This window comes from Artemia franciscana, chromosome 5, assembly GCF_032884065.1.
Source record: "Artemia franciscana chromosome 5, ASM3288406v1, whole genome shotgun sequence".
Lineage (NCBI taxonomy): Eukaryota > Metazoa > Arthropoda > Branchiopoda > Anostraca > Artemiidae > Artemia > Artemia franciscana.
The window spans coordinates 32,082,564-32,097,314 of record NC_088867.1 but is presented as its reverse complement, the minus strand read 5'-3'; the positions used below and the strand labels follow the sequence as shown (position 1 = coordinate 32,097,314).

Genomic DNA, 14,751 nt, shown 5'->3' with positions numbered 1-14,751 from the left:
AATTGGGCTCCAAGTCGCCTTCATTAAAATTGATCTTCTCGTCTGTGGTTCGTCTCAGCAACCTCCCGTAACTATCATTGTTGACCAGCAACTATTTACGCATCGGTTTCTCTGAAATATTTAGGTCTCGCTTCTGGATAAAATGTTAAAACTACTAGAACACGTCTTATTGCATTGTTGCAAAAAATCCTTAGGAAATCGTGCGGGCTGTGTGTTTGAGTTAAAGGCTTTTACAACGCTACATTGCTAGACTTTACAACTTTTTTTGCCGCATATGTCTTCTTCTTCATCCCTTTACGGAGTCTTTTTCACATTATCTGAGCAGAAAAAATAAAATAAAAATCTATTCTTCAGTTTTTGCAAATATCTTCTGCAGTTGCCGCTTTGGACTCCCAACAGGTACATTCCAAGTAGGTATGGCGTTTTTCATATTTCTTCAAAATGGACCATCTTGTGGACAGGTGTCGTAAACGTCGAGTAAACATAGTCAACTTTAGACTTAAATGTATAGTTCAGTTTTTTTTTGTCTAAGGTGCTGAGATGTTATTTTTGTCGTGAGTTTTTTCTTGATAATGCTTTTATTTTTATTTAATTTCCTTTTTATACTTCTCTAAGAGCATTCTGTGTTTGCACAAAGGGTTGAAATAAAATTTTATTATTCCCAATTTATTTTAAGAGCAATTGCGTCAATTTGGGGGGAGAGCTAACCACCCTTCCCCCTGGTCTTCTTTAAATTTAAAAAAATACCTCTTTTGTATTTTCTTTGAAAAATATCTGTTTTTGGTATCTTCATTAAAAATTTTTTTGTAAAGAACACCCACCCTGTATCTAAATTTTCCTTAATTGGATCCCGTGCTCAAAATGACATGAACCAAAACCTACAAGGTATAGGCAGATTCGCTCTTTGGTCGCACATCAAAAAGCAGAGGTATTGGCATTCCAATATTACTAGTGATTTCGATATTACTAGTGATTCCGGTATTACTATTGACTGCCAGTCCGATAATCCCCATAATAGGTTTTACTATTTTGTGGGCTTTCTCATGAGCCTAGTTAACCTGTGTAAAAAAAAACATGACTGTTTTCTGTTATTGTCCAATATTCTGCTTCCGATTCTTCCAGAAGCCCATCTGGAAGACAGTGTAGGTCTCTAATAAGTAAAGAACTCGATAAGCCTCGTAATACCGGTCTAAGGCAAAAATTAGAGGAGAAAAAATTGGAGCGTTTCAACCATGGGTCATTTTCAACCATTGTTTCAACTAGACTTTTGTTCTCTCTGTGCCTGTATGAACATGAGTATTGTCTGTTTGAATTTTTGCTTGAACGGTCGAAATTACACTGTTGGTTGGCTGTTGGATAGAAGAAATGTCTAATCTTATAATAATATTTGGGTTTTACAGTTTTCATAGATACATTGCTGTCCCGAGAAATAAGAAAATATTCTCCATGAGGTTATCTAGCGCAGCCACCTTAACTCGAAATGAATTAACTGCTGTTGAAAGCCTGTATAGAATTAAAAACCTATATAAAACCTAGATTTGTAGTTAAATAACCTCTAAACTAAGAAGTATTAAAAATGCTCCAATTATAAAAATTGTTCTTTGAGGTCTATTTTCTTTTTTTAGTAAAAAAAAAGCATAAAAAGTTGCAACTGATGCTGTATAATTTTGCTTTCTTTATTGATGAAGTTTGACTAAGTGCTTTTGGAAGTAAAGACAATAGAAATATCAACAAAATCAAAGGAAAGCTTTGTAAGCCTTTTAGTAAAAGAAAGGATAAAAAGAAACATTTTGATTTGTCTTTTATAAGTCTAAAAGCTGTCGAAGACGGTTTTAGAACTATTCTTTGTTTCAACTAGCACTCTTTTCTTTTAAATTAAATTAAATAATACTCACTTTTAACCTAAAAGGGGGTTTTCTTTGATTTGGAGCTTAATCGCTCAAAGAAAGGAAAATAAATGAACGAGGTCTCATTTGTATTGCTAAAATTTACGGAAGCGTAGATACCACTACTTTTTCAAAAAAAGTAAGAAAAGGGTTTATATTATATAACTTGAAAATTTACCTATATTCCCGACTAATCCCAGCCAAGTTTTACATTCACGATACAGTAATTTTTTCTTACTCTTTACGAGCAATATTTTCAGATTTTTGATCTCTCTTTGTCTCTTTCCTCGTCGTAGGTGTTCCTTGGGGATTAATCGTTATCCCCTTGGACCGAAAGGCAGAATTAACCCTATTCTCAAAGATAACTTCAAAAGAACAAACTTTTACTCGAACTTGAACTCAAATACTTATTTGTCAGTCCATGGTAATCTCTTCGACTATTTTCTTGCGCATATCCGTTTATACAGTTAGCCTACTCTTGGGAAATGGTTATGGAGAATAAAATGGTTTTGTTATGGTCAGCTTGAAACAAAACTGGTGTTGATGACTATTGACTATTATGTGTCTGTATTTTTCGCCAGATGTAACAGCTTGCACATATTAATGAAAGCTTATAATATTGAGGCCGCAGATAAGTTTTCATCAATCCTGTTTCTCGATGCTGCTCTTAACATGAAATCTTCAAATACTGTTAAAAGATGTCGACCTTGGAGTAATAAATGTGAAGATGAAAAAAATTCCTAAAGTAAAGCTTGGAATTCCAGCTTGTCTAGAATCTTTGCTTTTTTTCTTTTTTTTGAGAAAAAAAAGTATGATCTGTGCAACGAGTAGCATGACCTGTGTTACGAATAATGGTATTTGCATCTTTGTTTTTTGCTAACGAAAGTGTCTAGTTTAGTTTTCTGATATTCTTATTTTAGATTAAATAACCTTCATTGATAACAGTAAATACAGAACCTAAGAGCCAATAGAGGACTTTGCTTGAATAGATAAATTTTTTCTTAAATATTCATGTAATTAAATTGAGTTTTCCAATAAAACAGAAACACAAGAAAAATTTGAAGGAGGGAAGAGACAAAGAAGGCCACCCCTTTGTGGTGCTGTGCCCTGGACAACAAAAATATATGAATGTTTAGAAATAGTTTGTTGGATATGGAATATCAAGATACCAAGGTGATAAATGCAATTCTTTTGTTTTATTAATGTTGAACGGAGTAAGAACCAAATTGAGATCTTTTGTTTCTGAAAGAGTGATAAGTGAAAATAAATAAAAGATCCGCTATGTTCTGTGACAAATAGTTGTTGTTACAGGTTCCTGTCGTCATATGAAACGTGTATCGGGTATAGTATTCCCCTGTCTTCAAAAATCAATCATTGCCAGATGCTAATAGTCTGGTCTACATAATATTATTTGTAGCCATAGGCTTTTTAGAGAAGACAACTAATATTGAGGATCGCTATCGTCTGTTTTAGCTATAACTTGAAAGGTCTGTTACCGGTTTTAACTCATTTTAGGCAAGTATTTGAAGTTTATGAATCTCTTCACGAGCCTTCGTTAAAGACGATGGATCGTATTGTTTCCCGTGCTATAGATCTTTGCACGTTTGTTTATGCAGCAACAGGAATTCTTGGATATGTAGCATTTGGCAACTCAGCATCTGGCAATGCTATTCTCGATCTGCAACCATCGATGTTCACCGAAGTCATAAAATTTGGTTTCGTGATGTCAGTGCTACTAAGTTTCCCATTGCTGGTGTTTCCTTGTCGTTCCAGTATATACTCCATGCTTTTTGGAAGGGTAAGTTAATATCAGTATATAATGTATAACCGCAATTGTTCGAAGAGCCTATTTCTGATTATTTTTTTGATCGACTAGTCCTCTCAGTCTGTCTCTGCCTGTTTCCCTCCCTTGTTTTTCACTGTAATTCTAAAAATAGAAGAGAATGTAGATTAAAAGCATAAAAGAATAATAAAAGATCGACAGAATTGAGAAAAGAAAGTGTATTGGTTACAGAGTTTAAAGGCCTGGATTAATTTTGAATTTGTTAACATATTTTTAAATGATTTGAAACAGTATTCGTCAGTATAGCTGGGGATTAGAAGTGCTGTGCCCTTTTGAGCCAAAACTACACCTAGGTCGTATGCCGAAATTGGAAATTATTTCGAAAACGATCCTTAGAAGAACTTTTTTCCATCCTCACTTGCTCCCCCCCCCCCCTTGAGATTCACTTTTGTGTGTTCTTTCCATTTATTTTCTGTTATAGTGTAGACATAGCTGTTATTGTTCTCTAATATTTAGAACTTTTTTGAAAGACGTTAAATCTTCTCGAAATTGTTTAGGCTTTTCTGTTTTGAAGCCTTTTCTGTTTAACTTTGATACACGTGATCATCTTAGCTTTTCATGTTCTGCTTTTGTGGGATTCTATCGACAGCTGTTATGGACTCTTTTTCTATTTTGTCACCTCTACGTTTTTACTATCCCTGTATTTGTTTTTTTTCTCTCTCTACTATCTATTTTTCTATGCTTTTTCTGTTTGTTGCTTTGCTTTTGCACTTATCTTTGTGATCTTAAGGAAATAAAATGCTCATGTTGACAGCGGCAAGTCTAAAGATCATAAGTTTTATTGTTCAGAAATCAAATCTTAATTTTGTGCTTCCACAAATGCATTTAAGCAAGGAAGTCTGTGCTCTACAGTGATCTCAATATTTTCTGTATGCACATTCTAAGTGGTATTATCTAATTAATTTGGGAGTTTTCGAGGATTACTAGATAAAAAGGGGACTGGAGCCGTATTAAATAATTCATTCATAAATTTCCCTCTGTAGACAACACGCCAAGTAAAAAGGCAAAACGGTAGCTTCTTACTAAAGCGGGGCATATTTGTGATGTATTAATGAAAAGTTCAAGGGTGGATCCATACCCAAAATTATGGCATAACTGTGTATTTTAAGTTTGCGTCTCGACCGTTTTCCAATCCCAAGAAGAGTGACTTTCTTGAACTCAGAAAATTGAGGGGCTGCGTGAATGAAACTGTCAAGATTGTTTCATCAGCCAGAACCACAAAACACATATCTAGGCAGTAGGATCAAACTGAAAGATATCTGTCACCAAGGGTCTCCGCGAGCATAAACCTCCTCCCATTTCCTTTGGTTAAGCGCTTCATTGTATATTTCTCAGTAGCTCGAGCAGCTATGAAAAATGGTGCGAACCTCTATTATTTATCATTGCGAAAGCAGAAAGAAAGGGCTGACCCGGTGAAAGGGTTCGCTACTGCCCGTCTCACAGGTATGACTTGACTGAGTGCCGGATCCAGGATTTTTAAAAGGTGGATTTGGATTAGATTTTAACAAATAAGGGAATTTCCAGTCCTAACTTCAGATCAACGCTGCAACAGGGTAATGGGACGGACTTATAAATAATGGGAGAGGGATTTGCGAAGTGGCGGGAATATTTGGAATTTACCATGAACTGTTTTATCACAAAGGGGCAACTTAATATTTAGCACAATAGTCTGTGGTTTTAGATAGCAATATCGTACCATGGAGCGGAAAAACTTTTTCTTCTTGGTTATCGAAAAGTTTTCCCTTGAATTCTTCCTCTTTTATATTCTTTTTTGGGCCATAAAAATGTCCTCCGAAATTTTATGTAGGACCTTGGTTTTTCTTCTAATAACTGGTGGAATAGCCCTATCCAATAAAATACCAAATGTCTGTTAAGAACTGTTTGTCATGAAATTCTTAGTGACTTTTCAGAAAATTAAAGGACATCAGAAGAATTGTATTTGTATTATAAGAAGAATATAAAGTAATGCTTGTTTTTATTATTGTTTTAAATATTTGGCCATGAACTTGTAAATTACGTAAAACTTCACATCAGAAAGCCTTTTTTAATGACTCAGTAAGTTAACCCTAATGATTCTTTTCATTATCTTTCCAGTTTCGGGTTACATGCAAGTTTCGTATAAAACTTGGAAAGCTTCAGGATTGCGTTAAGATTATTTAGAATTATTTAATCAGTCTAGTTACCAAGTTTATTTTCAGTTGCTAATCAAACTTTGTTTTGTCCTGAGCATGTTTGGAGCCAAAGGGACGGGGGTGAGGGATTATGGCCATGGCCCCTCACTAGATTCAGCAATAGCCTTACTTGCATAATTTGCTGTAGTTTAATTATTAAGTTGTAATATGACATAGCACAAGACTTTTAAAGATGTCAAAACATTTGATCTTAGTTATTTGAATTTCTAGGATTTCCTTTTTGGATAAAGGCAGGGGTTTGAGTTTTTTTTTTCTTTTGATCTTTACATTCAGTTCTCGTTCTAGCTGTCTTGGCAGCTTCGCTTTCTAAAACAATTGTCCTCGCTTAGATTTTGAGCGGTAGCTAACATAATTTTATAGTACCCCTTTCTGTTTTTGAATATCTTTGTCTTATCCACCTGTAAAGCTAGCCCCGATCTTTAGCTTTTCAAGGACTTACAGCAATTCTTAGTTTTAAGGATTGGAATCCTCTTGGTTTCTCACAAGGTGCGAAAAAAGAATAAAGTTTTGTTGCTAATGCTATGAAAGATCCTCATGACCTCCGGAAACAGTTGTGCCCTTTTTTTTTTTTTTTTTTTTTTTTTTTTTTTTTTTTTTTTTTTTTTTTTTTTTTTTTTTTTTTTATTGATCAATTCAGTGTTTCCATTTCTATTTTTTTCAAGAGTAAGGTGCGACAATGGATTTTTTTTCTCTTGTCGTATACTAAAAATTAATAGTTTTTCCTTGACTATTCTAATAAGTTCATTCTTTGTTTTCCTTTCCATTCTCGAATCATTGTTATCTTTACTTTTTGCGTTATTACAGCCAGACCAATTATTTTCCTTTTTTTATCTCTTCAACATATTCCATTCTTCTTTATCCCCTAGACGCTCGATTTGTCTTATTTCCTGTCCTCGAGGCTGTGAATACTGATGCCAAACGCGTACTACCCATGCAAAATCCATTGTCCTCATTTTCTCGTGGTTTGAATGTTTTCCGGAGGAGCTGTATCGCGGTCCTGCTTTGTTTAGTAGTTGAGATAGGAGATGATCGTACTGTAGATATACGTACTGTGGTCGGAACTAAGGCTTGGGAAGCTGTTTTCAAGCTCCTAACTCCTCCATCAAAATTACCATTTTGAAGAATGATAAATCCCCAGCAGAAGACCGCATATCAGCAGAGATGATAAAGGTCTCAGTTGCAGCACTAATAACATTCTGGACCGCCTTTTTCGCTACAATATGGGAAAAGAAAAAGGTACCAGTTGATTGGAAGCGCAGTATACTAATGCGACTGTTCAAAAAGGGCGATGCCACTGTCCCAGGAAACGGGTGAGGAATAAGCTTGCTTTCGGTTCCCAGTAAACTACTGTGTCATGTCAATCTGAAGAGGATCCAAAATGAGCTCGAAAAGCTCCTAAGGGATGAAAAATACGGATTCCGCTTGAACCGTTCTCGCGCCGAGCTTGTATTTACTTTGCGATTCCTCGTGAAAGAAAGTCGAGAATGGTGTTCAAAGCTTTGCTTGATTATGTACACTTTGAAAAGGCCTACGACTGTGTAGATCGGACAAGTTTGTGGAAGATCCTTCTTTTTACGGGATCCCAAGTAAAATCATCGTAATAGCTATAATAATGTTTTTATTGGTGATGACGTTACGCCTCGTGTGCGTATTGTACGCAAGGAACTCCTGGGCATCTGTAAATGTCTAGTGGATAAATGAGTGGAATGCTGGGTACCCCCTACCTTACCCCCTGTTATTTGTGTAAAAAAAATAACACTGTAGCTAAAGTGCTTTGGTACAATGCAAAGGATCTGTTGATACCGTAATTTGTGTATTTTGGCGATCAAGTCTTATTGAAGTTTTGTTAAGTTAGTTTTTAAGTATTCTTACGATGTTGTGATTTGTGGTTATTATTAAGGAGCTTGAGCTTTACATGAACGGGTTACAGGCAATATTTTCCTGGCCTGTTCTTTTTCTTATTAGTGTTATTAAGTGGATCATTTTTGTTTTTCTTTTTTGTGTCTGTTTATTATCTTTTTTGAAACCATGTAATGAGGTTTATTTTGTTTTTAATGACAATAGATAATTATGATCGTGATTCCCGGAGCCGTCTTAATACTTTGGAAGCTTCCATCGTAGATTTTGGGGTATATTTACGGAGCGACTACATTGGAGTTATGTCATTGGGGTAGCAGGGCATTATAAATCTATTAGTTCCAATTATTTGTTTAAAGATGGAATTCAATCTGAGTATGGTGATGCGAGAGGCCTCAATGTTTTCCATCTTAATTGCCAAGGGCTAAATACTTCGTTTAACTTTTGAAATGAAATATGTGATCTTTCGGTTTTTCATGTTATTGGTCTTACTGAAACCTGGCTGAATGACCACAACTCAGCCCTTTTAAATATTCCAGGGTATAAATTTTATAATAGGAATCGACAGTTTAGACAACATGGAGGAATGGTGCATATATTCGAAACGATATTGAGGTTTTGGTTAGAAATGACTTAGTAATATATCAGGAAATGGTTTTTGAACCATTTATTCTCCAGCTTAAGCTGAAACCTAAAGATGCATTTGTTATTATATTGTATAGGCCGCCATCTGGCTCCATACCAATCTTTATGGATCTTCTGGATAGGCAGCTGGATAAATTAGCAACTGGTTCACATCCATTTATGATGCTCGGGGATTTTAATATTGACCTTCATGAGCTTGATACGAGCGTTTCAAAAGATTTTTTGCAGCTTTGTATATCCTATGGTTTATTTCCAACTAGAAATATATGCACACGAGTAACCTCCTCATCATCGAACCTTATTGATAATATTTTTTTCAAATTTGTCTTATTCAACTCCAAGAGTTATTATTACTGATGCATCAGATCATTTTAGGATTTCAACAAGATTTGATGTTTGTACTCCCCAAAAGCCAGCACCAATAATTTCGAAGAGTCCAATGCATGTGTTTAGCAAGGGTAACCTTGAAAAATTTAAGCAGGCATTTGTAGAAGTCGATTGGAATAATTTGGTCGATCTTACGGATGATATAAATACAAGTTTCCAAAGATTTTATGATAAGATGATGTTGTTAGTGACTAAAACATGTGTTCGTTCGCCATCAAGGAAAAATATTCCTAAGAAGCCGTGGGTCTCGCCTAACTTGTTGCGTTGTATTAATAAAAGAGGTCAACTTTATAAGAATTCCTTAAATAATGGAAATGATCCGATTTGTTTAAAAATTTATAAAAATTATAGGAATGCCCTAAATAAATTACTGAGAAATGTGAAAAAAAAATATTTCGTAAATAAATTCACTGAGGCGTGTGGTACCCCTGCCAAAACATGGAAAATAATTAGAAGTGTGATATCGACAGAGAACTCTATTATTCCCGATGAAGTAGTAATGCAGAATGGCCTGCCAACAAAGAAACCTAAAGAGATATGTGATGCTGTTTCTAAACATTTTGCTAATATTGGCGTAGATTTATCTTCCCGTATTGTATCTTCTGATGATGATCCTCCCTTCGGGTTTTTTGTGAAGACTCCAATTGATATTTCAATGTATATGAAACCCTTCTCTCGTGATGAAGTAGAGAAAATTATCTTTGGGATGAAAAACACATCGGCAGGTAGTGATTCACTCAATCTTCTAGTGTTAAAAACAGCGTTTCCTTAAGTTGCTGATGTTCTTACTTCCCTCATTAATTTGTGCTTTAAACGGGAACGTTTCCTGATTGCTTGAAAGTTGTTAAGATTACCCCTGTTTTTAAAGGCGGTATGATCCAAGAATGATCTTCGAAATTATCGGCCTATCTCGGTCTTACCTGTAATTTCTCGTGTGCTTGAAAAGTGTATTAATACTAGAATTTATGATCATTTGGAACTGCATAAGCTGTTAAATCCAATTCAATTTGGCTTCAAGAAGGGGAGAACCACAGAGATGGCATTATCATATATAACTTCGGTAATCAATGGAGCTTTTGCCAATAAGCTTAGAGTAGCTGGTCTGTTTCTTGATCTGATTAAGGCATTTGACACTGTTGACCACCAATTACTACTTCGTAAATGTGAATTTTATGGACTAAGAGGGGCTACTTTGGCTTTGATTTGTGATTACCTCCGAAATAAAGAGCAGTATGTTCACATTAATGGGTTTTCTTCAAGTAAAAGCCTTGTTAAATTTGGTATCCCCTAGGGCTCTGTGTATAAGGTCCTACTCTTTTTTTGATTTTTATTGATGATCTGCCTAATGCTGTTGCAACTACTTGTAGAATTAGGGATCTAGTGGATCCTGCAGCGTCGGGATCCAGGATCACTACACTCTTGTTTGCTGATGATGCGACATTGATGTGTGTAGCTTCAACTGAACAACAACTTATCTCAACAATTAATGCAGCAATGACTAGGACATGTCTTTGGTTGAAGATAAATCGACTTGACCTAAATATAAATAAGTCAAATTTTGTTATCTTTTCACGATCCCCAAATTATTATCCTTGGATTACGGGAAATAGGTTCACCAAAGGGAGTGGTTAAAGGTCAATTTCTGTTAATTACCTTGGGATCATTATTGATGAAAATTTATCATTTAAGTACCATGTAAAAGCTATAAGTAGAATACTGTCGCGGAATTTAGGGATTATCCGTAAATTAAAACATTTTTTTCCTTCAAATGTTTTACGGTTATTATATTTTTCTCTGATACATCCGTATATTTTGTATTGTTCGTCTGTATGGCTTGGGACATTCCCCTCAATACTTCGCCCGATCCGCGTACTACAGAATAATGCCATTAGATCACTTTGTGGAATAGTGAACCGGGATTCGGTTAGGTCAATCTACAGTATAATTAATATAATGTCTGCTGCCAGATTACGTGATTTTTATACACTGATTTTTATGTATAAGTGCTATTATGGGTGTGTTCCAGAATGTTTTGTAGGAATTTTTCGGGAAAGATCAAATGTTCATGGTCAAAAAACTCGAACCAGTGGAGATATTGAGGTTCCTCGCCTAGTTTCAAGTAGGACTGCTTTTTCAGTTATTTATAGAGGGGCTAAGCTGTGGAATAAGCTTGTTCCAAGTACCAAAGAATTGCCCATTAATCAATTCAAAACCGAGCTGCGTGTGTGGTTGCTTGATAAGTATACCTTTGAAATTGATTAAGATTGATGGAATTGTTTATTGATTTTGTTTTTGGCTTTTTTTTTTGCTTCGGGATCATGACATTATTTTGTTTTATTATATATGTATTATCTATGTAAGTTTTTTTTTCTCGGTACACGGTTTCACCCTTCTGCGTATTATAGATTAACTTGTTTTTTTTTTTTTGTTCTTTGTTTTTATTATTTTTGTACTTTTCTATTTTTGTTAGTAACGCACCCTCGCAAGCGACGCTTTTGGTGTGTTACCGAGTGATTCGTCTCTGTTTTTTTCTTTTGGATAATAAATTAATACTACTACTAATTATAATAGCTCTTTACGAGGACAGCGAGTGCTGCATCAAGACAACTGAAGGCCAAATCCGATACTTTCGAATTCTATCTGGCGTCAAACAAGGCTTTTAATTTTCGCCGTTACTTTTCGTGATAATCATCGAGTTCATTCTCCGCAACTCCGCAACCGATGGTATCAAACTTTCTGCCGAAGTAACAGTTGGTGACCTGGACTTTGCAGATGACATTACAATACTACAGTCGTGCAAGCAACGTCTGCAAGAGCTTCTAAACAGGTTAGCAAAAAAGCAAGCCAACTTCACCTAAAAACAAATCTGAGCAAAACCAAAACAATGGGGACTAGTGATTCCCCATTTCATATCAGACTTAGAAATGAGGAAATTGAACAGCGTGGAACTCAGGTACCCTGGATGCATAGTGGAAAATACGGGATCAACATCCGAAGGAGTAATGACCAGAATAGGTCAGGCGAACGCCGCCCTTAATAGGCTCAAGCGCATATGGAAGTTGAAAAATCATTTTATCTGGCTTAAATTACGTCTGTTCAACAGCATCCCGGTCCTCCTTTACGAATCCGAAACCTGGAGTTTGAACCAACAGCAGGAGAAGAGAATCCGTGTATTTGAGAAGAATTGTCTTCAAAGAATTTTAAATATTCATTGGTCAGACAGAATCACAAATGAAAAAGTCCGCAAATTTGCCAACCAGCCTCTGGTGACTGATATCATCAAAGCTTGGAATTGGAGATACTTGGGCTGTGTTCTCCGAACGCAGGACACACAGATCCCAAAAGCCACTTTACATTGAGCCCAAATGGAAGTCGACGACGAGGAAGACCTTGGAACACTTTGCAACGACCATACCAGTCTGATCTGCGCAGCATTCATGTTTTCTTCAACCCAACTGGGAAGACGTATACGCAGCTGCCCAATTCAGAAAAGATTGGCGAAGTTTTGTAGATACGCTAGGTGCCTCTGGTGGCACAGTTGGATCTATGGTCTAAAATAAGGTAATACCTCCCCTTCCCTTAGGTTTAAAAGACAAAATGGAAGCATACTATTTCTGTCAAGCTTGACCTGTCTTAATGTTGACAAGATATATGATTCAGCTTAATGCATGGGTATCGCTTTTCCAAGGCCAAATGTCATTAAGCCAAAGTTTTAGTTTTTATTTCGTTTTTTTCTCACAAGAAAGGGTAGGTGGAAGAATTTATAAAACCTTCCCAGAGCCTAGTTTTGACTGTTGATCTATTCCTTGAAGTTTCCTTCAAGTAGCACCCCACTTTTCTAAGTTAGCGAGAAGTTCCTCTTCAAAATTTTTGCTTAGCATCGTTAATTTAGTATCTAATTTGTCAGTTCATTGTACTAACCTATTGTGTAATTTAATACTGGTTCTCACCTTTTTGACAGGTGACTGTATCCCCGTATGACCCTAATGGAAATGAATCAATACCTGAATTTCGCTTCAAAGCAATGACTGCCTTTATTATTGGATCTACATTACTTGTAGGATTGGCTGTGCCTAATATCGAATTTGTGCTTGGATTGGTTGGGGCGACTATTGGAACAGTTGTATGCGTTATACTACCATCTATTTGTTTGCTGCAAGTTACAGATGTTGATAAGTCATCAAAGGATAGACCAAAAGCTCAGGTATTAATCATATTTTGAAATACTTTTTCTGATCAGTTTTGGTTTATTGAGGGAACCTTTTTGTAAGAGAATTGGTGTGTGGTCCGAAGAAAAATTCCTAGGATAAGCTCCTGAGCCGTAGAATGTCTTATCTGAGCTACTTGCAAAGTATAGTTATGAAACATACATTTTACTGTTTACAATATATTTCATACAACTAAAAATTGAAGCTAAATCAAGAAATTTGAAAATAAATGACAGAATCTGAAAAAAAAAAACAAGAAACAAAAAATAAGTTTCTTATTCTGTAGACTTTTAAAAGAAGAGCTCGTAATAATCGTGACTTATTACTTTGTTTTTGTACTTATGAAGTAGGCTATACTTTTTTTTATGTGAATTAGCCACAGAGAAAAATTTGTAAGCATAACAGTTGGTACTAATTGAGTAGACAGTTTGTTTTATTCAGCAATAATATTTGCAAACAGTTTTTTTTTCAGCAAATTTCATCTAACTTATTTTGTTCGTTCTTTTTATCTTTTGATTTATCTTATAGATAGTCTTGCTTATTGGTTTGACCATTCTTCTCTTTGGTACATATTACTCCATTTATCCAGAAGGAAGCAAAGTGGATATATCTCTAGCTAATGACATTCCCTCATTCGTCAAAGACGATGAAGTCATAAAGCTTATGGAAAAGGTTCAACCGGAAATTGAACAAGCAAAAATACTGAATAAAGGTAAGACAATATCAAACAGTTCGTGGTAACGAACTGTAAGTAAGAAGCCACCTGGCTCAGTAGTAACCGAAACCTAAAAAAGGAATTTTAATACCAATAGATAAATCAAAAGAATCAGATTTTTATGTTGGTTTCAAATATATAATTCTCATCAAGTTTAGTCCTACCCATCAAAAGTGACGAGCCTGAGAAAATTTGCATTATTTTCGAAAACTAGAAGAAACGCCCATTAAAAGTCACAGAATCTTAATGAAAATCACACCATTAGATTCAGCGTACCAGAGAACCCTGCTGTAGAGGTTTCTCTGCACAAATGTGGAATTTTATATTTTTTGCCAGAAGAACGATTACGGATGCGTGTTTATTTGTTTTTTGGGTTTTTTTGCCCCAGGGATGATGCTATCGACCCATTGGTCCAAGAATTTCGCGAGAGGGCTCATTCGAACGTAAATTAAAGGTTCTAGTGCCCATTTTAAGTGACAAAAAATTGGAGGGCAACTAGGCCCCCTCCCACACTCATTTTTCCCCATAGTCACCGGATAAAAATTTTAGGATAGCCATTTTGTTCAACATAGTCGAAATATGTCTTTGATGACGACTTAATACCCCACAGTCCCCGGGAAAGTGTTGCAAGTTATGAACTTTGTCCATTTACATATAGTGTTGGTTATTGGTAAGTGTACATACGTTTTCAGTTTTTTTTTTCTGGTGGGGAGGGGGTTGGGGGATTTGGTCTCGTGGGAGGATCTTTTCATGGGGTAATATAATTTCTATGAAGGGGGCGCTGGATATCCCAGAATTATTTAAAAATGATCAGAAATGAAATTTAAAAAACACAGTTTTTCCAACTGAAAGTAAGGATTAACATTAAAAATTAAAGCAAACATAAATTATTACGTATATGAGGGGGTTCGTCCCATCATTAATACCTCGCTGTTTAGGCTAAAGTATTTTTAGTAGTTTTGAAAGAGCTATTTATTCTAATTAAATGGCCTTTTTGATCCAGGGGTCATTCTTAAAA

At 35.6% G+C, this 14,751-nt stretch overlaps 1 protein-coding gene across 1 annotated transcript in view; it reads left to right on the top strand.

The window, feature by feature from the left end:
- LOC136027280 (putative sodium-coupled neutral amino acid transporter 10) overlaps positions 1–14,751 on the top strand; it is a 55,204-nt gene that overhangs the window by 29,356 nt on the left and 11,097 nt on the right. Inside the window, exons 7-9 of the mRNA XM_065704368.1 lie at positions 3,402–3,684; positions 12,772–13,014; positions 13,547–13,730. Of these exons, the coding sequence (XP_065560440.1) occupies positions 3,402–3,684; positions 12,772–13,014; positions 13,547–13,730 (710 nt within the window). The remainder of the gene's footprint in view (positions 1–3,401; positions 3,685–12,771; positions 13,015–13,546; positions 13,731–14,751) is intronic.